This window comes from Manis javanica, chromosome 3 (genome assembly GCF_040802235.1).
Source record: "Manis javanica isolate MJ-LG chromosome 3, MJ_LKY, whole genome shotgun sequence".
Taxonomy (NCBI): domain Eukaryota; kingdom Metazoa; phylum Chordata; class Mammalia; order Pholidota; family Manidae; genus Manis; species Manis javanica.
Genome location: NC_133158.1, coordinates 41,291,510 through 41,318,557, shown reverse-complemented (window position 1 = coordinate 41,318,557; position 27,048 = coordinate 41,291,510). Strand labels below are relative to the sequence as shown.

General features: G+C 59.6%; 1 protein-coding gene across 4 annotated transcripts in view; it reads left to right on the top strand.

Moving 5' to 3' along the window:
* Window positions 1-26,576, top strand: part of PDXK (pyridoxal kinase) — a 29,497-nt gene extending 2,921 nt beyond the window's left edge. For 3 of the 4 annotated variants that reach the window (XM_017669975.3, XM_073231271.1, XM_073231270.1), the window contains exons 2-11: window positions 8,628-8,682; window positions 14,980-15,084; window positions 15,706-15,789; window positions 16,808-16,854; window positions 17,436-17,521; window positions 18,644-18,689; window positions 21,161-21,272; window positions 22,020-22,156; window positions 23,662-23,728; window positions 24,043-26,576. In XM_017669975.3, coding sequence (XP_017525464.1) covers window positions 8,628-8,682; window positions 14,980-15,084; window positions 15,706-15,789; window positions 16,808-16,854; window positions 17,436-17,521; window positions 18,644-18,689; window positions 21,161-21,272; window positions 22,020-22,156; window positions 23,662-23,728; window positions 24,043-24,155 — 852 coding nt within the window. In that variant the 3' untranslated portion in view covers window positions 24,156-26,576. Of the gene's footprint in view, window positions 1-8,627; window positions 8,683-14,979; window positions 15,085-15,705; window positions 15,790-16,807; window positions 16,855-17,435; window positions 17,522-18,643; window positions 18,690-21,160; window positions 21,273-22,019; window positions 22,157-22,363; window positions 23,730-24,042 lie in introns of those variants that run through there. The other variant, XM_037014627.2, reaches the window with a different exon arrangement.
* The last annotated feature ends 472 nt before the right edge of the window (window positions 26,577-27,048 follow it).

Sequence of the window (27,048 nt, the reverse complement as noted above, 5' to 3'; positions counted from 1 at the left end):
GTCCCATAATCCCAGAGTTGTGCTACTGTTAGTAGGGAGTGTGTCTGAATGAGTGTGTCTGAATTTTGGCTGGCGCCATTCAGCCAGACACATCAAAGGCAGGCTTGTTCACTGGCTGAGTGTGGAGAGAGAACTTAGAAACAGGGAGAGGGTGGTCTGTGGCTGAGCCCCCCAGCTTTGGAGAGCCTGGCAAATGTGTGTGGGTGGGGCCAGAGAGGCTGCCTGTGGGGACTGACCGGGGGTGGGGTGGGGTCCCTGCCTTGGAGTTCGGGCTCCGGGGGTTGGCCCTGCCTTCTGAGTCTGTCTGACGTCACCCACCAAGAAGAGCAGGCCTCCGGGCAGTGGTGCTGCGCTCCAGAGCACTGTGAGGCCGTTTGGGGGCCCACTGCCCTGTGGAGGGTGTGCTCAGATGGTGCCCACAGTCGCCTGCCACTCTGGGCTGCAGGGCCGAGGCTCCCAGACTGCTTTAGCCATGTCCCAGAAGCACGGCCCGGGAGGTCTCTGGTGGACAGCCGCCTTCCCTGGGCAGAGAAAATGAGCAGAACCGGAAGGAGCAGAACCATGGCCTTGCTGGATTTGTTTCCAGGCACAAGTCCAGAGCGCGTTTTAGTGGCAGAGGGGACCATGTGAAGTGCCCAGTGACAGAGGGGGTAGGACGGGGTGAAGCCGTGCTGGTGGAGAGGGGAGCGTGAGGGCAGGCTCGTGGCCATCCGGGCCCTGTCCCTGAGGAGCAGACAGGCCACATGATGCATCTGGGGGCCCTGCGCTGCAGGACTGGGACTCCCTGCTGCTCTGGCCTTCAGTTCTGGAGGTGGGGAGGGAAAGGTGAGGGTGAGTGAGTTGGGGCAAGGGGCAGCCTGCTCCCTCCCACAGCAGGTGTGGGGTAGGTGGCAGGGGGACTGTCCCCGCTTGGAAGCAGAGCCTGAAATGCTTCCTGGGCTGGGCCGCTTCTCCTGCTCTTCTGCGGCCCTCTGGGTGGAGGTCCTAGAGTCCTCTGGGCAGCCCCACAGTGCCCCACTGCTTCCTTTTTTGGTGGCAGTACAGCAGGCACCTGACGCTTAGGGTTATGTCCCAGTGTCCTTGGGCTGCTGTGACAAAGGACCACATGCTGAGGGGCTTCAAGCATCAGAAGTTCATTCTGGCAGCTGTGAGGGCCGAAATGAAGTCAGGGAGCTCCGGAGGTGCTGGGGAAGGCACCCTCCTGCCTATCCGGCTTCCTGGCTCTGGTATGCCTGGGCTGTGGCTGCCTTGCTGCCTGCATCGGCACGGGGCTTCTGTCTCTCCCTGTGTATCTCTTATGAGGACACTTGTCACCCAGCTAATCCAGGATGATTTTATCTCAAGATCTTTTCCTTTGTTGCTTTTTTCCACCTACGGTCACATGCATAGTCCTGAACCAACATGTATTTTGGGGGTCCACTGTCCAATCCACAATAGGTTAGAAGGAGCCTTTTCAGAGAAATTTAAAGTGGCACAAATTTGGGGTTTAATTAAAGGCCCAGAGGTTGATGATACCACATCTAGAAGCTGTCTCTCCTGGAAACGAGAGTCTCGAGCCGCCCATATGGATGTGGCTCCTGGGTCTCCCTCCAGACCTGGGCAGACGGCCCTCCTGGTGTCCATGTGTCTGGTGGATGGGCAGCCAGCTTCATGCGGGCTGTCTGGCACCTGCTTCCTTCTGAGGCTGCCCCAGACGTGTGACCTCTGTGCTGGGGCGATGGTTGGTCACTGGCAGGTCACCGTGCCAGAGAAGCACAGCTCTGAAAGGCCACTTGTCGGGAGAGAGTTTGATTGCTGAATTCCAGTGGCCTTGAGAATCTGACTTGGGCCCTTCACTCCAGACCCACTTGAATGTCGTGTCACCCAGATGGGAGGGCAGGACTATGGGAAGCCCAGGGAGATGCCCTAGGGGGCAGCTCAGTCTCTGGCCTGCAGGGATCAGCCTCCTTGGACTCTCCTGGCCCAGCAGAGCCGAAGCAGCCCTGAGACATCCATGGGGGTGAGGTGGACATTGTCTTTCTGTCCAGGGACCTCATGCAAGTCTGTTTGCCAGGGTGCAGTGGACCACACCCCCCAGGAAGACAGGTTGGCAGGCAGTGGGTGTGTTGAGGCCCCTGGCCTGGGTACCAAGATTCAGACCCCTCCCTGCCACCTGACGTTGGCTAGAGCAGCTGGGCAGAGGCTGAGGGTCCCATGGGCTGGGCGGGCCCCCTGCCGCTCTGAACAGAGCCAGAGCCACAGAGCCGCAGGGGTGTGGGCACAGTTGCAGTGAGCATGCACGCGAGGCCCCTCCACCTGGGTTCTCCAGAGGCCTGGACGGGGTGCCCATGGCTCTTCAGGTTGTAAGATGCTTATTCCCAACTTCGAACCTTCAGGGACCCTGAGCCCACAAGGTGGCCTGCAGAGGATCTCGCTGAGTGGCTGCAGCACCCGGTCCTTTGGGAGATCTGTGCATTTCTCCTTAGAATTCCTAGGCTTCTCCAGCAGAGCTGCATCTAGAAGATACTGGAAGAATGTCACCCTGCCCTTCGGGAGATGGAGTTTTTGCCATAACATTTTTCGTGGTGACGTGTGTGAGCACCAGCCCAGTGGCACCGATGTGGGGGTGTGCTCACGTACAGGGCGCCTGGGCTTTGGGGCCTCCCAAGTCCCCAGGATGTGCCCTGGTGTTCTCGGGCCCCGCAGATGTCCCTCCCTGTGTCCCCCTTTGCAGGCCCCAGGGATGCCGAGTGGTGCCCCTCGGGGAGCACATGTGGTGCTTTGCTGTTTCCCTGCTGCCTTGTCAGTGTTTCTCCAGGAGGGTCCACGATTGCTTGGTTCTTGGTTTTCCTCAGTCTTGGTCTGGGACTGAGGTATCGCCTGTTGTGGAGAAAAGCAACTGCTCTTCAGGTTTTGCCTCCCAGGGTCCCTGAGTGTGGGGGGCGCCCTGTCTCCAAGTGACGGCCCCTTGCACGGGGTAGCCTGCCCCCTGGAAGGGGAGGCATGTCTCAGTGCAGGTGGCTTGGCCATCCCCTGGCACATGCCTGCGTGGAGCTCTCGTGTCATAGTGGGCTGGGTCTACTCAGTGATGTGCAGGTGTGACGCGGAGTTTCCCAAGGGGAGAGGAAGGAGGTGCGGGGCCATGGGCCACAGGACATAACTGCTCTGTTGGCTGAGGAGGGGCAGTGCCTACTTTGCCCCTCCAGAGCCCCTGTTCCCCGTCTGTACCCAGGTGCCTCCAGGAGCTTGGGCAGAGACCAGCAGAACCTGGCCAGCGAATCCTCCAGCCTGGCAGGGGCTGTGGTCCTGGCACTGAGCAGTGTCAGCCTGAAGGCTGGACAGCAGGGCACCCAGTGTGGGTGTACCTGGGCTGGGAGCAGGCACAGGGGCTGAGGTGATGGGGTCCAGGGCTGTCACCACTGAGGTAAGGGCACATATATAGGGTGGAGGTGGCTGTGGAGCTGCTTCCAGGAGAAGTTCTTGTGGGCGATCAGATCAGAGGATATGAGCTGAGCTCACTTGTAGTGCTGCCCATAACACGTGGAGGAAGGGACGCGGGGCACTGGGCCCCAGGGCTGACCCAGGAGACAGCAGTCAATGGCACTCTTGGGTCTCCTCTTAACTAGTTCCAATTTCTTGTGAAAGTGATGGAACGTCTTGCAGAACAAGCCACAGTGAGGATTCTGTAAGATGGACCCTGTCACTGCCCAATGCAGCCCGTGTGCTCATAGGACTCCGTGTGAGGCAGTGCCCTGGAATACTGAGAGCCTCCTGGCCCTGCTGTTCTGAATGCTCTGCCTCCGGGTGAGGACAGATCTCTGAGCCGCTGAGTTAGCGTCACTGTCAGCTGGGTGGCTGATGACAGCAGCTAGGCTGTGCGTGGCTCTGGGAGTGTGCATCGCCCACGCTGGCGGGCTGAGGGCCCAGTGCAGCTCCAGGCCCCTTGGGCACACGTAGCCCCCCTCGTGGAGGGATGGGCTGAGATGGGATCCTGTGTGGATGGTGCTGCAGCCGAGGTGACTGGGTCTGGAGACCTTGATTGTTCCCCTATGTCCTGGTGGCACTGCCCTTTGTGGCCTGACGCTCCGAGCATTTGAAAGCACTCTCCCAGGCCCATGTGTGCACCACTTACTACAGATGTTTGCCCCACACAGTGGGAGGGGTAGGAAGCTGGAGCCATTTCCCAGCCAGCACACTGGCCTGGCGTGTTTTGACCATTCTCTCTGGGCAGGAGACGGGTGCTTCCTGTGGGCCGTTCACATGCCTGCGCTTCTCACCCTGCGCAGGCCCAGGGGCCCTGCCACGTGCTGGGTGTGGGTGAGTGCTGATGGGCCGCCTGTCCAGGACCTCGCCCCTCTCCCAAAGTATCTCCAGTCTGGGCTGGCTGTGACTCTGGCTCCTCCGGAATCTAAGACCCCAGCCTCCTCTGCTTGGTTGTGCCCATGTAGTCCTTGTGTGGCCAGGTTCTCGGCAGCCGGAATGATACTGTGACGCCTTTGGTGGGCAGGGAGCTGGCTTCTCTGGGACCTTCTGGCAGAGGCTCCTGGCTTGTCCTGAAATGGGATGGGCTTGCTAGTGGAGTCCAGGCAGGGGCTTTGGCCACCACCAGCCTTCGTCAGAGGTCATGGGATGTGGGACTCATCCTGGGGGACTCACAGTTGGTGGGTACCCCCAAAGCCCCCAGGCCCCACTGAGTCCAGGTGCTGCCACAGAGGCAGTGAAGGCAAGGTTCTGATAGGGTCTCGGGGGCTGACAGGATGACTAGATTCAGAGCTTTGCTCACAGGCACAGAGGCGTTGGAGCCTTCCAGGGTTCACAAAGGGGCCAGCAGTTCCTTAGCCACAGCATGGAATCACAGCGTGGGATGTGCAGCCGGGGCCTGGGCCCCATCCCACGGGCAGGGCCAGGCCTTGAGGTGCACCCTAGGTCAGGGGGATGGGGGGCGAGGAGCTTGGCAGCATGGCAGCTCCCTGGAGTGGGAGTGAGGAGCCTGCCTGGGCCGTCAGTGGGCATGGCCTGGGAGCTGTGTGGGGTGTGCAAAGGCGGAAGGAGGGGCACGGTCTGCCATGGGCAGGTGGCGGGAGGGCCCAGCCCGCGTGCCGCAGCAAGGCTGGAGGGGGTGGGGTTCCCCTTCTCCCTTAAGGCTTGCCTTCCCCCTGCTCCCTGGGCTGAACCATTCTGTTCTTCCTCTTTCTCTTCAATCGAGCCTATGTTAAGTCTTTTTATGTGTGTGCTGGTATATGTTAGAGAACCAGCTGGGGGCGGGCTGACTCACAGAGTGTGCGTCAATTTCCGCGGTGACCATGAACTGCCAGCCTGAGCGGTTCTTTGGTGAGATGGAGCCACCCGGGAGGGCGTGCAGCCTGGAGGTTTGCTGTTTTGTAACATAACCTCTGTGTCAGTTGTATGTCCTGGTATTCGAATGGCTTCCTGGAAAAATACTTGCACACCTGCTGCTCATCACATGGCCTCCACCTTTGAAGCAGCCCTGCCTCTCTGTTAGACCCCTCTGGCCCACCCCTGCTCCGTGGCCCGAGCCGTGTGCTCCTGGATGGCCTGCGTGCTGCCACTGCTCGCCAGGAACACAGTCACAGGAGAGGGCACATTGGCAGGCCCACCCACACTCAGGTGGGGTTCTGCAGGGTGACGGGGCCTCTGGGGCCTTCCTTAGGACTCTGCTGGCCCCGAGGCCCCCGGGAAACACGGTGATTTTCGCGAGAATACATGGCCTGGCCGTGGGCCTGACATGTAGTGGTCTTGTCTCTGTCCCCTGCTGTTCGTCATAAGGTGATTCGTGTGAGTGCTTTCAGGGGCCAGGAACTGGGATCAGTCCCCGCTGGCCCCCCTGGGAAGGGGACACGAGTTGTGTCAGGCAGGGTTCTGTCCATAAGTGGAAGCCAGAGCAATTATTTTCTGAGCATCCCCTGCTTCTGAAAGCTCACGTGACACCCCTTTACTTTTAGGAAATACCTACATTAGCCCTGCATCAGGTCAGCTTTTTTCATAGAAGTGAAGATCCTGTTGAGATTTCTTTCATTTAATAAAAGCAGGTATAAGGTAGGTCTTTTGTAAAAGCAAAGGGATGCTAACACAAACTTTCAGGAATTGGGCAATACTCTTCCCTTTATGCCCTCCGTTTACGAAGGTTTCATAGCGCTCTACTTTCAGATAGTGGGGACACCTGTATTAGGAGAACAGAAAACAGGTAAAGGACAAAGACATGAAGGAGGCACCTGCTGGGGCGCTGGCACTGTGGGGTCCCAAGGACGTTGGGGGTCAGGACTGAAAGCAGGGCGAAGGGGATGCCAGCTCTGCAGGGCTGAGTGGTGAGGCCCTCTGCCGTGGGGGCCACAGTCCACGCTGCCACAGCAGGGGGACGGCCGGCTGCTGGGATGAAGCCTGGGAGGGGCAGGACCCTCGTCTCCCCTGCCTCTGGCTCCCTTGGCAGTGCCCAGCAGGGAGCCACCAGCTGGGCAGAGAAGTGCTTGCCTGTCGCAGCCCAGACGTCACAGGGCTGAGGACAAAGGGTGGGTCTGAGCTGAGTTGAGCGGCAGGAGCCTCCTTCCCCTGGGGTCCCAGGGCTCCAGGCTGCCACGATGCCGTCTGCCTTGCTTCGCTTCTGAGTCTTCAGGCCTTGCACGTGTGTTTTGACAGTTGTCGTCAGACTAGCACCTGCTGCTGACGAATTAGCCAGTCCCGCTGGTGGCTGAAATGGAGATACCTAGGGGCCCCGTTCTCTGTCCCTGAATGGCAGGAGCAGCGGCTCCGTCTCAAATCCATTGCTTCAAACACCGATTACCCGTCCACCCAGAAGCGATGCAGGGTCGCTTTGACAGATGTTCAGGATTTGCGTTTTCGTTGCTTCAAATCTGTTTCTTCAGAGTTGGTTGGAATTTTAAGGGGTTTGAGACACTGCACTCTCAGAATAGGAGTCCATGAAATCAGACAAGCATGTTTGCAAAGTGTCAGTTTCAACCTCTTAGCGTAAGACTGTGAGTTCTGTTTTATTACTGAGTCCTAACAAGTGGATAAGAATTTTAGAAAGACTTGATAAATGGGAATGATAAGCATACAGCTCAGTGACTTAGAACAGTGAGCTCGCCTGGCTCCCCACCTCAGGAAGGTGGGATGTGTGCGGCACCCAGGAGCCCGCAGCTCCCCACCCCCCCGGGGCAGCCGCTCTGCCCGTGGCTGGGGCACTGCTGGCTTTGGTCGTTGAGGTGCCGTTTGAGGTGGTTGGCATTGTTGGGGGGCGCCAGTCAGGATGGGAGACCCCCTGCACTCAGTGACCACCTTCCCTCTCACACCCTCTCTGCCTCCTTCTGACTCTCCCTGCCTCTCCGTCTCTCCCTGTCTCTCCATCTCTGAGGTCTCTTCATCTCTGTCCTTGTGTCTCTATCTCTCACTGCCTCTCCATCTCTGTCTCTCCATCCCCCGTTTCCCCATCCCCCCATCTTGCCATCCCCCCCTCTCGCCATCCCCCCTTCTCTCTCTCACTGCCTGTGTGCAGTGCTGGGCGGCCTTCCTCAGATGGCTGGGATGGCTGGCTCTGTGGAGTGACCAGGGCACCTGGGGCAGGCCGTAGAAGGGCCACGTAGGGGCTTTGGTCAGAGGCCTGTGAGGATGCCCACAGGGGCTGGCCTGGAAAGCAGGGACGCTGGGCCGGGGTAGGACCGAGGCTGGGAGGTGGGCGGTGTGGCTGAGGTGCGGGGCGCATGGAGCATGTCTCATGCCCTGAGGGACTGCAGTGTCCTACACGTGGTGTGGCCTGAGTGAATCAATACTTAGGAAGTGTGAAAACAAACAGGAAAGCAGAGATAAAGCAGGACAGATGGCTGCAGACCCTCCCATCTTCGCTGGCTTGTGAAGACGTCTGGGCTGTGCAGACATATCCTGTCCTTCCCTTGGGTTAGAAAAGGGTCCCTACTGAAGCCTCACCAAGAGCTGCTGTGTAGGGCAACAGCCTGCCCCCAAGGTGCCCCTTGCCCTGCTCGCCAGTGTCTGAGGGGCTGAGCCAAAATACCCCATGCCCGTGCCAATGAGAGGCTGGCTCGGCATGGTGAGGCCTCTCCCTTGTCCGTGGTGGGTCTGTGGCGGGACCAGGCTGGGCCCCTTCTCTGTGGCTGACATGACACGTGTGGGTGGAGGGCTCTGGGCCGGGCTCATGGGGAGGGCAGGGTCAGCCGTGCCACTGAGGGGGCCCTTGGCCTCACCTCCTTGTAGGGGTGGGCTTCAAGCCCAGGGTCTGGGAACAAGGAGAGCCCTGCCTTCCTTCTGTGCCTGAACACATGGATGCCTTTCACCTTCACTTGGCAGGGTTTCGGAAGTGGCCTGAGGGCTTCTCCGCAGGGCCCCAGCAGCTGGACTGCGGCTGAGTCCCAGTCCCCCTGGCCAGCTTCTTCCTAGTGCTTCCTGATAAGAGGTGGGGGGACAGAGCTGTCACCAGACACGCATGGCACTAAAAGTGCAGGTCTTGACACAGGGAGACCGTCCCGTTGTCCACATTAGTGACACCCTGGCCTGCTCCCGGGACCCGGCAGGTGCGTGGCCTGGCAGCTCTGCCTACCCCCGGGCCTCGTCCGACGCCTGCTGTGGGCAGTGCGAGCCCGGCCTGACACTTACACCTGGTCCTTCTCTGTGTCTTGCAGGTCTTGGGGTTTGAGATTGACACGGTGAACTCTGTCCAGTTTTCAAACCACACAGGTAAGGCGGTGGCCTGAGCAGTCACTATCAGAGACATGGGGGCCCTACTCCTCTGACAGGTCGGAAATGGGGGCACACAGCCCAAGAAGGTGAGGGCTGAGGTGCGCCTGTCTTCAGGCGGGACCCGGGCCTCTGTGTTTTAATCTCACCCAGCTGCTTTGAGCTGGGTGAACTGAGCAGGGGATGTGACCTCGCCACGCCTTCGTTTTCTCTTCCATAAAACAAGCATGGTGGTCCTAACACCTACTCTTGGGCCATGCCTCTCTCCGTGTGACACCTGCTCGTGCCCCTCATCGTGCACTGGGTGACACCTTGAGCTGTGACGAGCATGTGAGCCTGCTGCTGGTGGGCATGGGGGCGGATCCTGATCCCCATTAAACCCAGCACCTCCACGAGCTTGTGTGTACACCTCAGTGCGTGGGGACCCGCGATTTCTGTGCATAGAAACCTTAAGCAGGACGTGAGGGATGCTGCCCTCAGAAAGCCCTGGAGTTGTCGGGGTGAGCTCCCCAGCCCTGCGGCCTCAGGGCGCCCTGCCCTGGGACGCCCACACTGCTGCAGTGGCAGGAGAACGAGGCTGCTCGGGTCTTGGAACATCCACATCCGTCCCTCCTCTGACATTACTCTGGGCCCAGATGGAACCTCGGGAGCACAGAACAGCCCCCAAACAGCTGGTGGAGTGCCCACGGGATACGTTGTGGGCGCCTCAGCCTCAGCCCGGTTCCGTGATTCTCTTGGGTGTGATTTTCCTTGGAAGAGAGGCTGTCATAAGTCACCAAGTGAGGGAAGGATTACATGTGGGATTCAGACGGAAGGCCATGCTTCCCGCCAAGGGACCTTCCCTGCATCTGCCCTCCCGAGCGTGGAGGAGGAGCTCTGACATTGGGAGAAGCCTCAAAGGTTCAAGCTGACCCGGCGACCTTCCTCAAATCCCACGTGTTTTATTGGCTGTTTTAACCAGCTCTTTTTTTTTTGAAGTGAGCAAGCCAAACTGGCTTCAGCCTTCAATGACGGAGCCGAATGCTGAGTGTTATACTGGGCCATAGTCAGCATTAGCTCACCAGGAGCTCAGCCCCGGCTCCTTGCCCAGGAGTCCAGGATCAGGGGCGGGGCTTCAGCACTGACTGGCTGCCTCTGGGCCCCCTGGGAGCCCTCCAGCTGGGGGCAGACAGACCGTCCCGAGGGGTCCACGAAAGAGGGGGCTTCCGGCTGCCGCAGGAGGGAATGGTGAAGGCCAGGCCCGGGTGCCGGGAGCCCACGCAGGGCACAGCTCGGGCAGGGGCAGGGTGGGGCTTCTGTTCCAGGGAGGCTTCTGGCTGTGGCTCCTGGAGGCACCCCACCCAGCCTCCACCAGCTGCAGTACAGGGCCTGCCTGGCAAGGGGACCCCTCAGGCAGCCCTCGTCTATGGGGGGCTCTCGAGTGCCCTGTGCTTGGCACTCATGGCTGCCTATGCAGCCTGCCCAGGGGGCTTCCTGGGGGAGGCCTCCCCAAGGCCGCCCTGTGGCTCAGGAGCCACCACCCACCTGGAGAAGCCAGCACCCCTGCTCCTGTGGGCCCCTTCCTCCCGTCTCTCCCCACTCGCCCGGCCCACATGCTGCTGAGAAGTGAGACTGGCGTGTCTTTCAGGCTGGCCTGCATGGCATGTGGCTTGGCTCCCGGGGAACCACGGGAGCTGGTGGTTTGGACACGTGGCCCAGAACAGAGCTCTACCTGCTCTGAGTGTACAACACTTGTGTGACGCTGTGATCCGTCCTGGGCTTTGGATCGAAGGACTTGATTGTTCTGCCTTTGGCTACAAAGCACCGGAGGCCTTTATTTTTTACTGCATTCACCCTCTAGCATCTGCTAGACAGGAAGGAAGACGTGCTCATGAGAGACTGGAGCGGCTGTCCCTGTTGTGGGCCTCCCGGTCCAGGGCTGTGCTGCTCCAGCTGTCTGGCAAAGGCCTTGCTGTTGTGTTATTTCCACCATGCGGCCCTGCTCTGCCCTCGGCACTCAGCTGACTGACCAGCGCAGTTCGCTCACACACTGGCCAGCTCAGGGTCATGTGGTGGGATGCTGAGCAGTGCCAGTGACCACAGAGGCTTCCGGACACTTCTGCCCACATCTGCTTGTCTCGTGGGGTTGGGCACGGTGTGGCAGCCCTCCTAGCAGTCCTCCTGACTGTGGTCCACATGCTTCTCCAGGTCAGAAATCCCTTCTTTTTTTCTTAAAACAACTTCATTAAGATATTTACACACCCACATAGGTGGGTGATTCAGTGGTTTTCAGCACACTAGGAGGCTGTAGCCATCACTGCTGTCCCTAGAACGTGGCCGTCGCCCCTGTGGGAGCCACCCCGAAGTGACCGCCTGTCAGCAGTCCCTCTGCAGCCCCCCAGCCCTGGTGGCCACCACCTACTCCGTGTCTGGATTTGCCATCTGGACATCTCACCGAGTAGGCGTGACCTTTGATGACTGGCCCCTCTGTTCCTGGCCAATCACGTTGTGACGGGGCCAGCACTTCATTCCTTCTGTGACTGAGGGATATTCCCTGTGTGGCACACTTCACGTGGGTCCTCTCTGCTCTCGTTGGTGGATATCTGGGTTGTGTGCTGTGGCCTTTAGGAATCACCTATGTGTGCCCACAAGCACAGCTGCTAGATCAGGCAGGGACTGTCCACTCATTTGAAGGACTGCCGGACTCCTGCCTAAAGTGGCTTCCTGCTTCTGCAGTCCCGCTGGCAGTGGGCGAGGGCCCCAGCTCCCCTGTCACCGACACTGGTGGCATTGTCTTGGTCTTTTGTTCTCGCAGTCCTAGCGGGGGTGAAGTGAGTGGAGTCTCCTGTGGTCTGCATCGGGAATCACCTACAGTGGGGGCCTGAGGGCCTGGCTTGCTGGGTGACAGGTGTCCTGAGGCGCCTCTCATGCCAAGGGCCAGATACTGACTGACCGGCAGCCAGAGATGGAACGTGAGGAGTGGGTGCGGCTAGGTCACAGGAAAACGTACACTTTACTGGTAGACACCAAAAATGGAATGTCGTGTAACTTTCACAAGTCATAAAGTGTTACTTTTCTTTTTTCCCTAACCATTTAAAAGTGTAAAAACTGGTTTTTATCTTGGAGGCCTTAGAAAAACACGTGGCAGCTGGACTTGACCCCTGACTTGGACTGGACCAGTGTTTCTCCGATTTCCCCTGGGGCCTTATGAGGCTGGTGCTGGCCCCACCCCGGAGATGCTGACTCTGCAGGCCTGGGGCAGGGCCTGAGAACCTGCAGTCCAGCTGAGACACCCCCACAGGGTACCCCACTGTGGACAGGGAGGTTCTAGATTAATCACAAAAGTAGGTGGGGTTTGGAGGAAGGAGGCTTCGGGAGAACATTCCTAAGGGTGAGGGTGGGCAGTGGTCCTGGGCAGACCCCCACTGTGCCAGGGCCCCCCAGGACCACCCCAAGTTAGGATTTGCTTGGGGACTTCATGGGACTCAGCACAGCAGAGCACAGAGCACGTGGCCTGCAGCCCCCCAGGGCAGCTTCTGACAGAGGTGCTCAGGACACAGTTGGCTCCCCAGGTGGGGCTGAGGTGGCACAGGGGAACATCAGAGACCTGCAGAGATCAGTGCCCAGAGTGTGTGTGGGGGGCTGGTCGCGGGGGCATCCCCGCCTGGGGCTGCCATTCCAGGCTCCCAGAGGGAGAGCCCATGTCGGTGCGTGGGGAGCCTGCCTCCCCAGTTCTGGGGGCCCCCGAGGGCCTGAGGACAGCATCTCTTGGCGCCTGCACAGCCCCTCCAGCCCACCCTGCCAGTTCTTATAGGCCCTCCGGTGGGCAAGGCCGCCCTGTCTGTCATTTTCTGCCCTCTGGAAGGTGGGGAGCTCTCTAGGGCAGAGCAGGCTTTGAAGCAGCCCCAGACCCGGCCCTAGGCCCCCATTCTCAAGTCCTTCAGTGAAAGTTACAGTGAGCTCTCTGTTACCCAAGATCCTGTCCAAGAGGCAGCTAGAAGAAACTGGGTTCGCCAGAGGTTGGTGGGCAGGGCAGGCCCAGTTATCCTGGCACTTAGAGTGTGACCAGCTGCCGGGTCTGGTGGCAAGCCCCTGGGGGACGGTGGCTGGCATGGACAGGGAGCCACAGGGTCGGGGAAGGCCAGGGGCAGGTGCCTGCGGCAGACTTGCATTCAGGGGCCTCCTTGGTGGACTGATGTGGGACAGGCCTGCTGGGCCGGCTCTGGCCACCCAGGAAGTGGGGTCCCTAAGGGTTATGGGTTCGACCTTTGCAGAGTTCCTTTATCTGTCTGTAAGTTGAGTGATTTGTTTGGAAAGATGATCAGAGGGCCCCACCCGTTTCAGATGGGGAGAAGACGTGTCTGGGCAGGGGTGCTAAAAGGCATGGGCCAAGCTTCAGAAGTGGGTCTCGGGCAGGGGCCCTGTGCTCTGCCTTGGTGTTCTGTGTTAGAGACCTGCTGGTGGCTGGCATCTCTTCTGTGTCACTGCCTGCTGTGGACAGAAGTATGTCTCCCCCAATTCCTGCATTGAAGCCCTAACCTCCAGCACCTCAGAATGTGACAGTACTTGGAGACAGGGTCTTTACAGAGGTCATTAAGTTAAAGTGAGGCCCCTAGGGTGGGCCCTGGTCCAACCTGACTGGTGTCCCTGTAAGAAGAGATCCCACCACGTGAGGACAGAGGAAGAAGACAGCTGTGAACACACCCAGGACAGAGGCCTTGGTGCGTGAGCAGCCCTGCCCACCTGACCTAGGACCGCCGAGCCCTAGAAATGTTGTGAGAGCCATCCAGCTGTGGTTCCCGTCACAGTGGTCCTAGGACACGCACACGCTGTGTGTGCGGCGGAGTCAAACCACCCCCCAGTTGGAAGGATGCTCGGAAAACAGGGCAGAAAGGAGCACCTTGTGTTTCCTGCAGGGACCCTTGGCCTGCAGGACCCCTGGCAGCCCAGGCCCACCTTGAGCAAACTCCTGCCTGGGCATAGCCAGAGGTGGCCGACTCTTCGGGGGCTGCGGGGAGGGGCAGCCTGTGCGTGAGGAGCGGCCTTCACCTGAGGGTGCCCCCAGCCCCTCACCAGATCCCTTCCCGGCTACCCAGATAACGGGGGCCAGTAAGCTTCTCAGTCTGACGTCCGTCCTTCTGGCGTGAGTTTACCCTGGTCCCCGGGTGCATGCAGTGGGCATTGCGTCTGCCAGACATCCAGAGTCCACACCAGTCCCTGGAGAATTGCTCGGTTGGGTCTGGGCTGCTGTCCAGAGTGCCCTTCCCAATGGTCCCTCCTTGCTGGGGGGGCCCTCACACACAGGCTGCTATGGAGGGAGCCATCCTTTGCCAGGCACAGGCAGCCTGCTGGTGAGGCCCTGCCTGGGGGAGGCCTGCAGCGTGCGAGGTTCTGGCTCGGGGCTAGTCAGGCCCTCCACCCCCGTGGCTGGTTCCTGGGCTTCGCTGCTGTGGGAATCAGCCCTCCCCAGGTCTTTACCTGTGAGCTTAAAAATGCACCCATACTTTTGGCAAGAAGGAATCCACCAAGTTTTTGTGAGTGAAATGGGGGTGTGGCCGTGTGGTGCTGCTGTAGCCCCCCAAGAATGAGCAAGCCGTTGGTGTGAACCTGCGTCCTTCTGAGCCTGTGTGGGAGGGCTCCTGCATGGCAGGAGGGTCCCCCTGGGAGGCTGGAGGTCTTGTTGGCAGGATGCTCACGTGTTGGTGTGCCTGGGGCGGACGGCTCGCCTGTGGGGCCTCGAACCAGGCTGGGGCTGTTTCCAGTTCACGTCTGGCTCTTGGTTAGTATGGGACCCCAGACTTGCTTTGATTACAGCTCAGCCTTGTGGGGTTGGGATGTGGCAGGCAACTCAGCCTGAGTGGGGAAGGCTGCATGGTCAAGGCTGCTGAGGCAAGCAGCCGTTGACGGGGGGATGCACAGGCACCCCCTCTGAAGATGGGTAAGTTGTAGATCTCTCTGGGCCTGGTGCGTCCCTCCTGTGGCCCATCCGTCAGCAAACACAGGCTCAACCGCCCGGAGGCCAGCCCGGGGAGTGACTGCCCTTGTTGCCATGGATTGGTTCTGGGGGGAATGGGCAGGGGAGGGTGGGACCTGGGTCAGGACAACTGGGACAGCATGAGAGCTGCCGTGCCCGTAGTGGATGCCTTACGGCCAATGGCATCAGGAGGCCCACTCCCGTCCGTGCTCAGTGAGCTTAGACCCTGCCTGGCATCAGCCATGGTGTGGGACGGTCCGTGGGCGTCATCGAGGGCATGCGGGCCATGGGCTGGGTCACCTTGGGCCCCGGGGTCGAGGCCCTGAGTCCCTGCTCTCCTGCAGGCTACGCACACTGGAAGGGTCAAGTGCTGAACTCCAATGAACTCCACGAGCTGTACGAGGGTCTGAAGCTGAACAATGTGAATAAATATGACTATGTGCTCACAGGTACCCGTGGGCCTCGCTCCGGTGGGGGTGGGCTCGGGAATGCACCCCCATCCCAGGCTTGCCCCGTCCCTGCCTCCTCCTAGGACTTGGTGGTGCCCTAGTGGCCACCACACCCCAGTAGCCTGATCCTGGGGGACACAGCCATGCTCTGCCCACTCAGGTGATGACTGTGCTGGACATGCTAAGTTAACCACACTTCTGGGGTCTCCCTGGGGTTCTGGTGCCCAGGCAAGGTGGGGGGAGGGGGAGGTATTAGGAAAGGGTTGGGGGTGAAAATAGTAGGTAAGCAACATGCTCCCTGGTTCATCGTTCATTTGTCAACTTCTTGGTGAAAAACCAAGAAGCCTGTTTGTATTTCTGTACATCATTAAAAGTGAGCATGTTTATCATGGAAATGGGAAAGGAAGGGAAGAGGACATGCCTCCAGCGCCCGTCAGCGCAGCTTCTCCGCTCATTTAAGACTTCTTTTGGGAAACGCCAGGTGCCCCCTCGCTGACCACAGGTGTTAGGTGACCCCCCATCTTACACATCCGCTGGCCTCTGGGCAAGTGGCTCGGATGGTCTTGTTTCTCCTTTTGCCGTGGTCTGTCTCACAAGGGTGGCCCGATGTCCCTCCCAAAGGTTACATGAGAGACAAGTCCTTCCTGGCCATGGTGGTGGACATCGTGCAGGAGCTGAAGCAGCAGAACTCCAAGCTTGTGTACGGTAGGTCCTGGGCGGGCCCCTTCTCAGGTGGGGTCTGCTGGGGGCCCTGTGAGCAGGTGGCTGTGTCACGTTTTGCCATTCACAGCCGGGCCTCCAGGGATGTGTGCCTCCAGAACTCCAGAGGGGTCTGAGACGTCTTCATGGTGAAGCTGGTATCTGTGGGGCAGTTAGGAGAAGTGGGTTACAAAGCTGCTGTAATCAGTGCCAGGTGTAGATACGGCCGCCCGATCCTGCAGCTGGGGCACGTGTGACCCACTGACCCTAGAGGGGGTGGTATGGGGGCTGATGCCAGGCGGGGCCCAGCTAGCGAGGGCAGAGCTGAAGTGTAGGCCAGGCCTGTCTGTCCCTGCCTCCAGGCAGTGGGTGTCCCACACCCAGGGCCTCTCCGGGTAAACGACAAGGCAGATGCTGGCTGCTCTTTCCCTGGGACGTGGATAGGTGCATTCAGGACCTGAAGGGTCCTGCAGCGGCCACCACCTGAGACACTTTTTGCAAGAGGGAGCCCAGCAGTGCACACCTGGCCCAACCTGTCTGGGACAGTAGTCGAGACTCTAGAGTCCCTGTAGAGGGCCTTTCCTGTGGAGGCCTGGGCAGCACCAGGCTGTTTTTGTCACCCTGACTGCAGCCATAGGCCTTTCCTGGGGTGCAGGTCCTCCAGGTATATACACCAGTCCCCACCTGTGGCTGGCCCAGTGGTGGGTCTGACATGGCCCTTGGCTTGGCCCATACTGTGGACGCTGCCCAGAGGGCATGTGCTTGTTAAGGGAACAGATGGCACCGAGGCCTCAATGTGGTCTACCCGAGGCCAGGAGGATGGAACAGGGCTGCTGTTCTGCGTGACACTCTTGAAAAAGGTGCAGATGATCACAGATTAAAAGAAAGTTTTAACCAGAGCACTTTGTCGTCTTGGAGAGACCCTGCTTCCCTTGGGTTCGTGGAATTTCACAGCGGAAAGAGCTGGTTAGGGTTCTCTCCTCAGCTGTAGCTTCCGCTAATGAGGTGCCCATCGTCTCCGCAGTGTGCGACCCAGTGATGGGGGACAAGTGGGACGGCGAAGGCTCCATGGTGAGTGAGTCCGTGTGTGCCTGTGTGTGGGGTGCCACTGTCAACCCGGCACGTCCCTCCAGGCGGGGCGTTGTTTCCCGGGCTGGGGCCATGATTCTGAGGACCAGAAGCAAGGCGGGCAGGTGAGATTTTGCAGAAAGGGCCACAGGGTGGATGTTTGGGATCACACAGCCCTGATGTAGCAAAAGGCGGCCAGAATCTGCAAATGAGCAGATATGACTATTTTAATGGAACTTCTTATGCAGACTCTGAAATTTGAATTTCCTGTTATTTCTGTGTGTCACAAAATGTTACTGTTTTGACTTTAACACCACCCTCCCCACCCCCAACTGTGTAAAAATGTAAAACCACTTTTATGCCACAAGCTGCACAGGCACAGGTGGTGATGTCACATGTGGAGAGGTAGAAAACACAGGTGTGTCACAGAAACGCACCCTCACCCAGGCCTCCTGGGACACCACCCCACCCCGCGTGAAAGCCTGTGCACAGCCAGGGCGCCCGGGCCCCTGGCCCACAGTCCCGGGCCCCTGCTCTTGTCTCCTCTCTGGCCTCAGCCTGCCTGCTTGTCTTCTTTCCCTCAGTATGTCCCCGAGGACCTCCTCCCAGTGTACAGAGAGAAGGTTGTGCCAGTTGCAGACATAATAACCCCCAACCAGTTTGAGGCTGAGTAAGTAACGAAATGGCTGAAGCTTACAGATGTCGCCCAGAGACTGTGCTGGGAGGGTCCCTGTATCCCTTGGGGCTTGCTCATTGGGTCGCATGGCGCTCCAGGGAAGGTCCTGCCTCAAGGTGGAGCCAGGCACCAGGGTGGGGCTGGCTGTCCTGAGTGGGGGCCGATATGGCGCCTGGGCCCAACATTGCTTTGAGTCCCCAGCAATATGTGGGTACTTCCCCTGGACACCCTGTGATCATCCTGACCCCCAGCCATTAACCGAATGGCCAGAGCCATTCTGGACAGAAAGGGGAGGAGGTGTTGTGCTGAGCAGAGGGTGCTCGCTGCTCACAGGGGCCACGGGATGGGGCGCCCACAGCAGCAGACGCAGGCGGCTACCCAAGAGCTCTGAAACTCACAGCCGAGCTTTCTACATGGGGTGAAAAGGGGGGACCGTGCTAGACCCTGCCCGGCATCGAGGGTCAAAGAGCCTCATGAGTGCGTGGCTCACCTGGTGAGCAGCAGAACCAGGCGCCTGGGGACGTGCCTGCTGTCCCAGGCCGTGGGGTGTACACCTGGGCACCAAGGTGGGCGTGTCTCCATCCCAGTTCACTTCTATTGGACCATCGACTGGGGCCCTGTGTCTCCCAGGCTGCCCTTTAACATAGGTGTGGGGGTACCTGGACTCGGGGGGCTCAGGGTTCCCTGACCCCACCCTGGAGGGTGCTGGCTCACCCTGAGGGCCCTGGGCCATTGGCGGACTCGTGAAAGGTCCACCAGCCCTTCACAACTGTGACTTCCCGTGGACACTGGCACCCTTGCGGGAGCTTGTGCTGTGACCTGGATCACTATGTGGGGGCTGTGGGCTGCCGTCCTTTGCTATTGCATGTAAGCAGCACAGTCTGCAGCTTCACTACATCCCTGTGATGTGTCAAGAGTCCTCTTCTAAAACTAAGTTTTGCTCTTGACTGGTCTGTGGACACGTCACAGAGGCCACCTGGCCTCTATCGGGCAGCAGATGTTGAATTCGTTCCCTATGGGGCTGGGCTGGGTGTCACCAGCACCACCACGGCTTTGGACATGTTTCCGGTGGGGCCCCAAGCAGCAGTGCCTCACCTGTGGCTGCCCGTCTTTCAGGTTACTGAGTGGCAGGAAGATCCACAGCCAGGAGGAAGCCTTAGCGGTAAGGGTCCCTCTCAGGGCCTCGTGTGGGACCAGCGGCATTGCTCACGGGAGGGGCAGCCCCATGCCCTCGGCAGTAGGAGACAGGCACCCCAACTTCCTCCTGGCTTCTGGGCAGCCAGCCAAGGAAGGCCTGGGGGACATGTTATCAATTCTGTTTTGGCCACTGTGCTAAGCACTGCTACATGCAGCCTGGAGTTTTGCTGCACTCCTGTGGCATGTCGTCATGCACTGTTGTTCCTGCCTTCTGCTCAGAGAGTGAGTGGGGAGCCCAAGTGCCTGCGCCCCCACCCAGCTGTGCGCGGGGAGCCCACTGCATGTGCTGCCTGGGGAGTGGTCAGATCCGCATACACCCTCAGGGTCCGCCAGACCCCAGTAGGAGGGGGTGTGCGTGTTTGTGCTGTGTGAGAGTGTGCCATCAGGCATGCGTGTATGTGCTGTGCAAGAGTGTGCCATGGGGCGTGTGTGTTTGTGCTGTGCGAGAATGCGTGTTTGTGCTTGCGAGAGCGTGCCAACGGGTGTGTGTGTGTGTGCAGTGTGAGAGTGTGCCGGGGGGCGTGCCAGGGGGCTGTGCATGTGTGTGCTGTACAGGAGTGTGCCATGGGGCGTGCGTGTGTGTGCTATGTGGGAGCGTGCCATGGGGTGTGCGTGTGTGTGCTGTGTGGGAGCGTGCCAGGGGGCCATGCGTGTGTTTGCTGTGCGGGAGTGTGCCGTGGGGCGTGCATGTGTGCTGTGTGGGAGCATGCCGTGGGGCGTGCATGTGTGTGCTATGTGGGAGCTTGCCATGGGGCGTGCATGTGTGTGCTGTGTGGGAGCGTGCCTGGGGGGCGTGTGTGTGTGTGTGCTGTGCAGGAGCGTGCTGGGGGGCATGCATGTTGTGCGCTGTGTGTGCACATGCATGTGTCTGCATGCACTTGCGTAGAAGAAATTTAGTGCCAGAATCTGGCTTGCAGCTCTGGGCCGGGACAGGAAGGGTGGGCTGGAGCCCCAGGCAGCAGGGGCCCAGTGGGGCTTCTTTTTTCCAAGTTCTTTCCAGCTTCCCCGCCCCGCCCCTTGTTGTTGGTCGGCTGGTCATTTAGGTTCCCATGGGTTGACCACTATGGGCTGTGCATCCAGGCACTGAGCCCTGTTCTGCAGGCCAGGGCCGTCTCGCCACCTGTGGCTGGGCCTCATCAGAGGATGGGCTCTCCTCACCATCCCAGAAATGTGCTCTGAGAGCCAGGCCCACCATGCTCACACCAGGTGCATGGGGCTGCAGCGCCCATTCCTGCTATGCAGAGGGCTCGCTGGGCACGGGGCTGAGAGTGCTCTCCTCCCCGCTCTGAGGACCTTGCTGCAAGTAGCAGCGCCCTGGGGCCTCAGAGCCAGATGACCCTAGGGCAGGAGGGAAGCAGCTGAGGCCAGGGGGCCCCTTTCTCAGTGTGCCTGCTCACTGAGGATTGGAGGGAGTCGTCTGTGCTCCGCAGCGCCGTGCGGGGTGGGTGCACGGTGAGTGTGCGTGCACACTGGGTGTGTGGTGGAGCCCTGTCCCCCTCCCCACCCGCCTGCTCTCAGCTCTGCCCCAAAGGCTACCTGCCCATGTGTCCATAAGCCCTCCTCAGAGGCAGTCTCACCAGGACATTCTAGAACAGTCAAGAAATGGTTTCTGGTTGCTACGTGCCCCTTGGGCCTATTATCTCTGCAGCCTGCGGGTTGTGGGCAGACGGGAGGGGAGTGGGCTGCCATGGTGTGAGTCAGGCTGGGCCTTCTCCTAAGCCAAGGGAACCAGACTTGGAATCCTTGTGAACGCCGGGCACTAGCATCTTCGAGTGTGTGTGCATGGTTCAGGGTCAGTACAAGGGCCTTCCTGGGGCCTCGCAGTGACCCACCGGAGGGTGGGAGTCAAGCTGCTCAGCTGATGCTGCCCATGGGGGGCTGGGGAGGCCACGTCCTCCCTGAGACCCGTCCCCAGTCTGACCCTGGCCGTCCTGTGCTGGCCGCACTATACCTGCCTCCTTTCCTGGTTCAGCCAGAACCTTCCTGAGCTCTTTAGTTTACTCCGCTGGGCATTTTGTCACAAGGAGCCTGCAGCCAGCAACATCTTGCTAGGCAGACAATAAGGGTTGTTCACTGCATGAATAAATGACAGCGAGCAAGGGAGTGAGGGAGCTTTTTGCCTGATGGTGTGTGCGTTTTGCCACTTGAGGCAAGGTTAGTAGGGACAGCTATCCTGGGGCCTGGTTTGCACCTTCCTCTGGAATCCGGTCCCAGGTAGCATGCCAGGTGGGGGCCAGCAGGTGCACACTCAGATGTTAAGATGTCACTCATCAGGCACAGGCCGGGCAGGGTGGGCCCTGCATTCTCAGCCTCTGTTGTCTCCGTCCAGTCAAGCCAGGCCCTGTAGGACCATGTGCCAGGGCCAGGCTGTTTGGGCTCACGGGGTGGGGGGCGGGAGGCTGCAGGGTGGCTGATAGGCCCCCTGTGCTCTGGCAGGTGATGGACATGCTGCACTCGATGGGCCCCGACACGGTCGTCATCACCAGCTCTGACCTGCCCTCCCCGCGGGGCAGCGACTACCTGATTGCACTGGGCAGCCAGAGGATATGTAAGTCCAGTGCTGCCCACCAGGCCGCAGGGCACCCTTCCGCCCACACCGTGTCCCTGAGGCTTCTGAGACAGTTGTGGGTTTGTGAGAAAGACACCCCACCCCCACCCCCGCCATACTCAGCAGGGGTCATAGTGCTGAATTCGTCACCCCCCGGAAAGATTCAGCTGCAAGCAGGATGGAGAAGGGTTTCCAGGACGTGGGGTGCAGTGGAGCAGGCGGGGTGCTGACGGGCTCCCCCGGGTCACCAAGCAGCTCTCCATGCGTAGTCAGGGACAGGAGTCCTCATGCCTCCCATCCCGCGGGGCTGGTTCACATGTCCGGGGGTGGTTTGCACTCTAGTGGCCATTGTTAGTCATGTGATGCCTCCTGGATGTGAGTTCTCCACACTCGCTCACACCCATTTGCTCACACCTCACACCTGCACACCTGCCCCCATGTGAGGGGTTCCCACGGTCCCTGCTGCCATGGGCACCCTTCATGCCCTGTGGACCCTCTCTGGGTCACGTGGCATGTGCCAGTCCCCCATTGTGGAGCTGTGCCGTGGCCCCTAGGCCATCTTGACCAGAGGTCCAGTCTTGCACTTCCTCCCCTGATTTGCGGCTGTGGCTGGGGGTGTTGGGATCCCCGGCAGGTGATGGCAGCTTTCCCTGCCGCCACACAGGGAGGAGGGCAGGGTGGCACTCCTCTGGCCTAGGGCCTTGGGACCTGAGCCCTTGGGTCCCAGTCGCTGTCTCCCTTCCCCAGGGAAACCCGACGGGTCCATGCTGACAGAGCGTATCCGCATGGAGATGCATAAGGTGGATGCGGTCTTTGTGGGCACGGGGGACCTCTTTGCTGCTATGCTGCTGGCGTGGACTCACAAGCACCCCAATAATCTCAAGGTCAGTAGGACACCCCCAGCCCCCGGACAGTCAGGTGCTGTGGGGGCTTAACCAGGAAAAGGGAGACAGCCAGGTCTTGACCATGGCCGATCTGCCCCAGACGAGGTCCGAGGACTGGGGAGGGGTCGCAGCCTTGGTAACTCGGTAACTAGACACACCTCCAGAGGAACAGTTGAGTAAAGTTTATCGCACTTTTCATCGTTGCAGTGACTTAAAGACTCAGACTGGGAGCTCCTGTGAGGATAAGGGATGGGCTCGTGCAGGGGAACTTGACTGGAGAGCCGTCTCCTCCTGGGTCCATGTGTTCCACTGCTGCTCTCTGTGTAAATGTCCGCCTTCGTAGAGAGAGTCATTCTGCTCGGGTGCTGCTCTGATTCGGTAGATGGGTGTTCACCCCACAGCTAAAGCTCCAGAGAAGACGGCATCCTTTGACCTTGTGTTGCATACACCATGATCTCTTGTCTGATTGTTCTGTCCATGCCCCGTCAGCTGACAGCCTTAGTGTGTCCTCCCTTAATGCTTTGAAACCAAAGAATTGGAAACCTGGCATGCACGGCAGTGCCCAGGTGGCTGGGCCCCTAGCATGTCCCCTCTGCAGCTCACAGTGGTTCTGGTGGTTGAGGCCCACCGGCGCCTGAGGACTCACGGGGGAAGGGCGGCTGCCAGCAAGGAGGGGAGGGGACAGGAGCATGACTTCCTCAGTCGGGTCCCCTCAAGGAAGAATTCAGAGGTCAGGATCTGGAAGTGGACTCCCCTAAAGCTGTGTTTACCAGGCACTTGGCGTGGCCTGTTTCCCCTGGGGGCCGATAGACACCCTCCCTAATACGGCAGTTGTGGCTGGGTGTCCAGCTCCATGTTTGTGGCACTCAGGGCTAGGATGGCTGGCCGGTGCCCTTCCCCTCTGACTGACAAGGCTCTGGTGACTGTCTGACGTAGCTTCACCCCTTCTGCCCACTGTGAGCCGGGGTGGGCACAGGTGTGCCGTGTTTATCTGGCAGCCATGGGAGTCTTCTGGTCCAAGCATCTAGACCTGTCCGGGGGAGGCCTTGCTGCTGGCCGCCCAAGGCCTAGGCTGAGCTCAGCTGGCCCTAGTCCTGGAGTCAGGAGGAACTATGCTCACTTCCCCAGTGTGTGCCAAGCCTGAGTCTGATGTTGAGACACCAGTGGGTGGTGACTTTGCCAGCTTTGGGACAGGAGCTCTTCCCACATCGGTTCCCTGTAACCACTTCATTCTGGAAACACTTGCTAAGCACGTATGGCATGCCAGGCAGTATGGACAGGTCCTCCAGAGGGGGGTGGGCATGACTCCTTCGCATCTAGGAGTCTGTAGGCTCTGCTGGGTCTCCTCGGTGGGCAGTCCTGGGGGCGGGGCGTGGTGGCAGAGCCAGTGCCCTGGCGACCCAGAGGGCACAGTGCCTGTGTTAATAAAGCATCCCATCCAGGCAGCTGTGGGCAACAGAGTGGGGAGCCTCCAGTAGGGGCCACAGCATTTCCTCCCCATGCAGGTGGCTTGTGAGAAGACCGTGTCGGCTATGTACCACGTTCTGCAGCGGACCATCAACTGTGCAAAAGGTACCACTGAGCCAGCCCACGAGCTGGTCCTGCTGGTCGGCACTTTCTTTGGGAGCCCTGGTTGGGAGGGGTGGGCACAGCACTGCTCCACTCTGGTGTGACCACTTTCTGCTGCGGTCAGAGGGTTCCCCATTGCTCCCACCGTCCGCCCGGGCATTGGCCTTGGCTTTAGGCCTGGGGGCAGGGGCAGCGTCCTGGGGTGCCTTCTGAGACGGGTACGCCAGTGGTACCCCGACTGTCGGGACTGGGGAAAGGTAGGGGATAGAGAGCCACGCCCCTGCCCTCCCGTCCGTCACGCTGCCTTTGTTCCGTAGCCCAGGCTGGGGAAGGGCAGAGGCCCAGCTCGGCGCAGCTGGAGCTGCGGATGGTCCAGAGCAAAAAGGACATCGAGAACCCCAAGATTGTCGTCCAGGCCACGGTGCTCTGAGGCGCGCATACCCGCCTCTAGCACGCGGCCTGTTAGTGTCTCCGTCTTCGTCCTTGTGAGAAATGTGACGTCTGCCTTAGAGCTGTGACTGAAGCTTGGTATTTTGTCTTTTGTGGGTGTCCAGCATCAACTTGTCTTAATGGTGAAAACGTGCAGCCGTCCTTTTTAACAACACAGTGACCACAGAAATGTGTAATTTGAAACCCAGCTCCCTGCTCCCCGCAGGCCCCTGGGCCTCCCTGGAAAACCAGCTCTGTGTCTGCCCTCTTGGCGTCCGTCCCCCAGCCTCCTAGGCTGGTGTGGGGAATGTGCTATGTTCCCCTCACCAGACGGTGGGCCCGGGAGCCCCTGCATCTCTGAGTTGGGTTTTAACCATTTGCTTCCATAAGATTTACGCCAAATAGCCTCGTTGTTGTCCTGACCTGATGGTCTCCGTGCCGGCTTCAGAGTTGTGTTTGGTGCCATGCGCCTGGTAGGTCCCCAGGGGTGCAGACATCCTGTTTTCATGTCGCCGTGTGCACAGCTTAATACTAGCAGACCCAGACACAGGCAGGCATGGCCCAGTCACCTGGCGGGACCTTTCCTGGGCCCTGGAAATCCCATCAGACTCCGTATGTCATGTCTACCTGAGCACCACCTCCAGGGCCCTGCCGAGCGATGAGGGAGATGAGGAGGGGCCGGCGCAGCTGCAGGCGGGTGTGGGAGAGCCTGGTGTGTGGTACTGCAGGTCAGGTACGCGTTTGCCACCTGCTGCTGGTGACAGGACGGGGGCAGAGCTGACCTCCTCCCCGCTGAGTATATTTCAACCCCAGGCCAGTTACCTCATCCCCACCAACTCTGGGTTCTGTGCACCAGGTGTCTGCAAGCCAGAGGCCCCGCAAAGCCAGCTGCTGCTCCCCGACCTGCCCCGGGAGGGGTTTGACGTGGGGTCGGGCGGGGGCGGCGCTCCAGAGGAGCAGCTCAGATGCCTCCAGCAGGGGCCAGCAGACACGAGTCCACTTGTCCACTGCTGGGACCCCTGCCTGCCCCACGTAGCCCAGGATTTTGAGGCAGGGGTGCCCACCCAGAAGCCTGGGTTTGGCCTGCCCGGGCTGCAGTGCCTGCTGCCACTTTTGCGGGGCACCTAGGTTTGCGTCTCCCAAGGGCCCCATGTGCAGACCCCCCCACAGCCATTGCCCCTGACGGCAGTTCTGGTATCCTCTGGAAAGACTCGCGTCCTGAGCCACATGTTCCTGTTGACAACACCCCAGAATAAAGAAAAGCTGCTCCCACTGAGCCACCGCCTGCCACCCCCTGACTCCCGGTAACCTTTGCCCCGGTCAGAGTCCCTGAGCTCCCACAGCAGCCAGCAGAAGGCCATCTGTGTCCCTGCCCTTCCCAGTTCCGAGGACCCAGCCCCTGGAGCCCTGGGGCAGAGCCCAGCTCACTGGTCCCACCAGGGCCCAGTGGACCCAAGGAGGAGCAGGGCCAGCTGGCATCCCCAGCTGTGCAGCGCCCCCATGGACCACCCTGTCCCTGCCGAGTAGCTGGGGAGACGCCACACACCAGTGATGGAGAAAAGCTGCTTTTTGGCTTTTCTTAAATATCGAGTGCAGGTGTAAGGCAGCAGAGAACCTAAGTGCATGTCTTTGGTGAGGCGAGGACCCTGTGTGGGAGCGCAGAGCTGGGCCGGGGCTGGGCTGTGAGCGCCGCCCACCCAGAGGGCGGGCCGCCGGAACCCCCCACGATTCTCAATTTCCGTGGCTGTGTTTCAGGGGCTTCGCTCTGTCTTAGGCCCAGTTCTCTCACTGGCTGAATCTAGCACCGAACGGTGGGAACAACCCCCTGGAGGACTTTCTGCCAAACGAGGCCCCCTCTGCCTCTGGGCTGCAGTGAGGCAGCCTGGCCAGGCCCCTCATGTGCAGCAGCACAAGCCGACGGCTCCTGAGGGCCTCGGAAGTGTGGGGCTCCTGCAGGGACAGCCAAGCCCTGTGCGTCCCCACTCCTAGCAGCTACTGTGGTCACTATGCAGTCAAGTACGTGCTGTCAGTTCCCTATGGGATGGATAGTGCCATCAGGACAATGACAGAGGCCATGGGTTGTCTGTGCTTCAAATTCCCCATGAGGAGTTAACCAGGGTCCTTGGGCAGTGCTTTTCACACGTTGGGTCCAAATTAGCATTAATGTTTGGTTTTACTTTCCATACATTAGCAACACTAAGATAATTTATTTGAAGGCAAGAAATGTATTGGCCCAGAATCACCTCCTTGTTACCAGAGTACAGATTTTGATTCTTGTCAGATCTTCAGAGCTCCTCCTGTAAACCTCAAAGACGAATTACCAAACTGCTTTCTTCTTCATCAGTCTTAAACCATGGCCAAGTCCTAAAACGGCGCCGGTCTGTGTTACTTTTGCAATATACGTAAGCGATGGTAAACACAATGCTGTTTTGTGTTCTTTTCTTACACCTGTTAGAAGCACAGCCCTCAGTGTGCAGCAGATGAAGCACAGCGTCACAAAGTGCACGGTGGGCCAGTGGAAGGTGCTTCTGGTGTGGGAGTGGCAGCTGGGCGCACTGCCTGCCCCATGATGCCAAGGCCCAGTCCCTGATGTGAAAGTTTCCTCCCACTGTTGTCCTGTGCCCCAGGGAGAGCATTGGGCACATTGGACTGAAGGAAGGGGTGAATGCTCAGCCTGTACTGGGTGTCCTGACGCTCCAGGCCCCAGTCCTCCTCTCCCCTTGAGCCCCTTACGGTGAAATGTACGGAATGGAAGGGGAGAGCATTCTGGCCCCTATACCATCACCGCAAGCAGGCCCCTCCTAGTCCTGCCCTTTGCAGAGACCAACCACATGGGGTGTCAGGCCCCCTCTGTGTGCGTCAGAGGCACCTTTGAGCATGTGACTGGGCTGCGA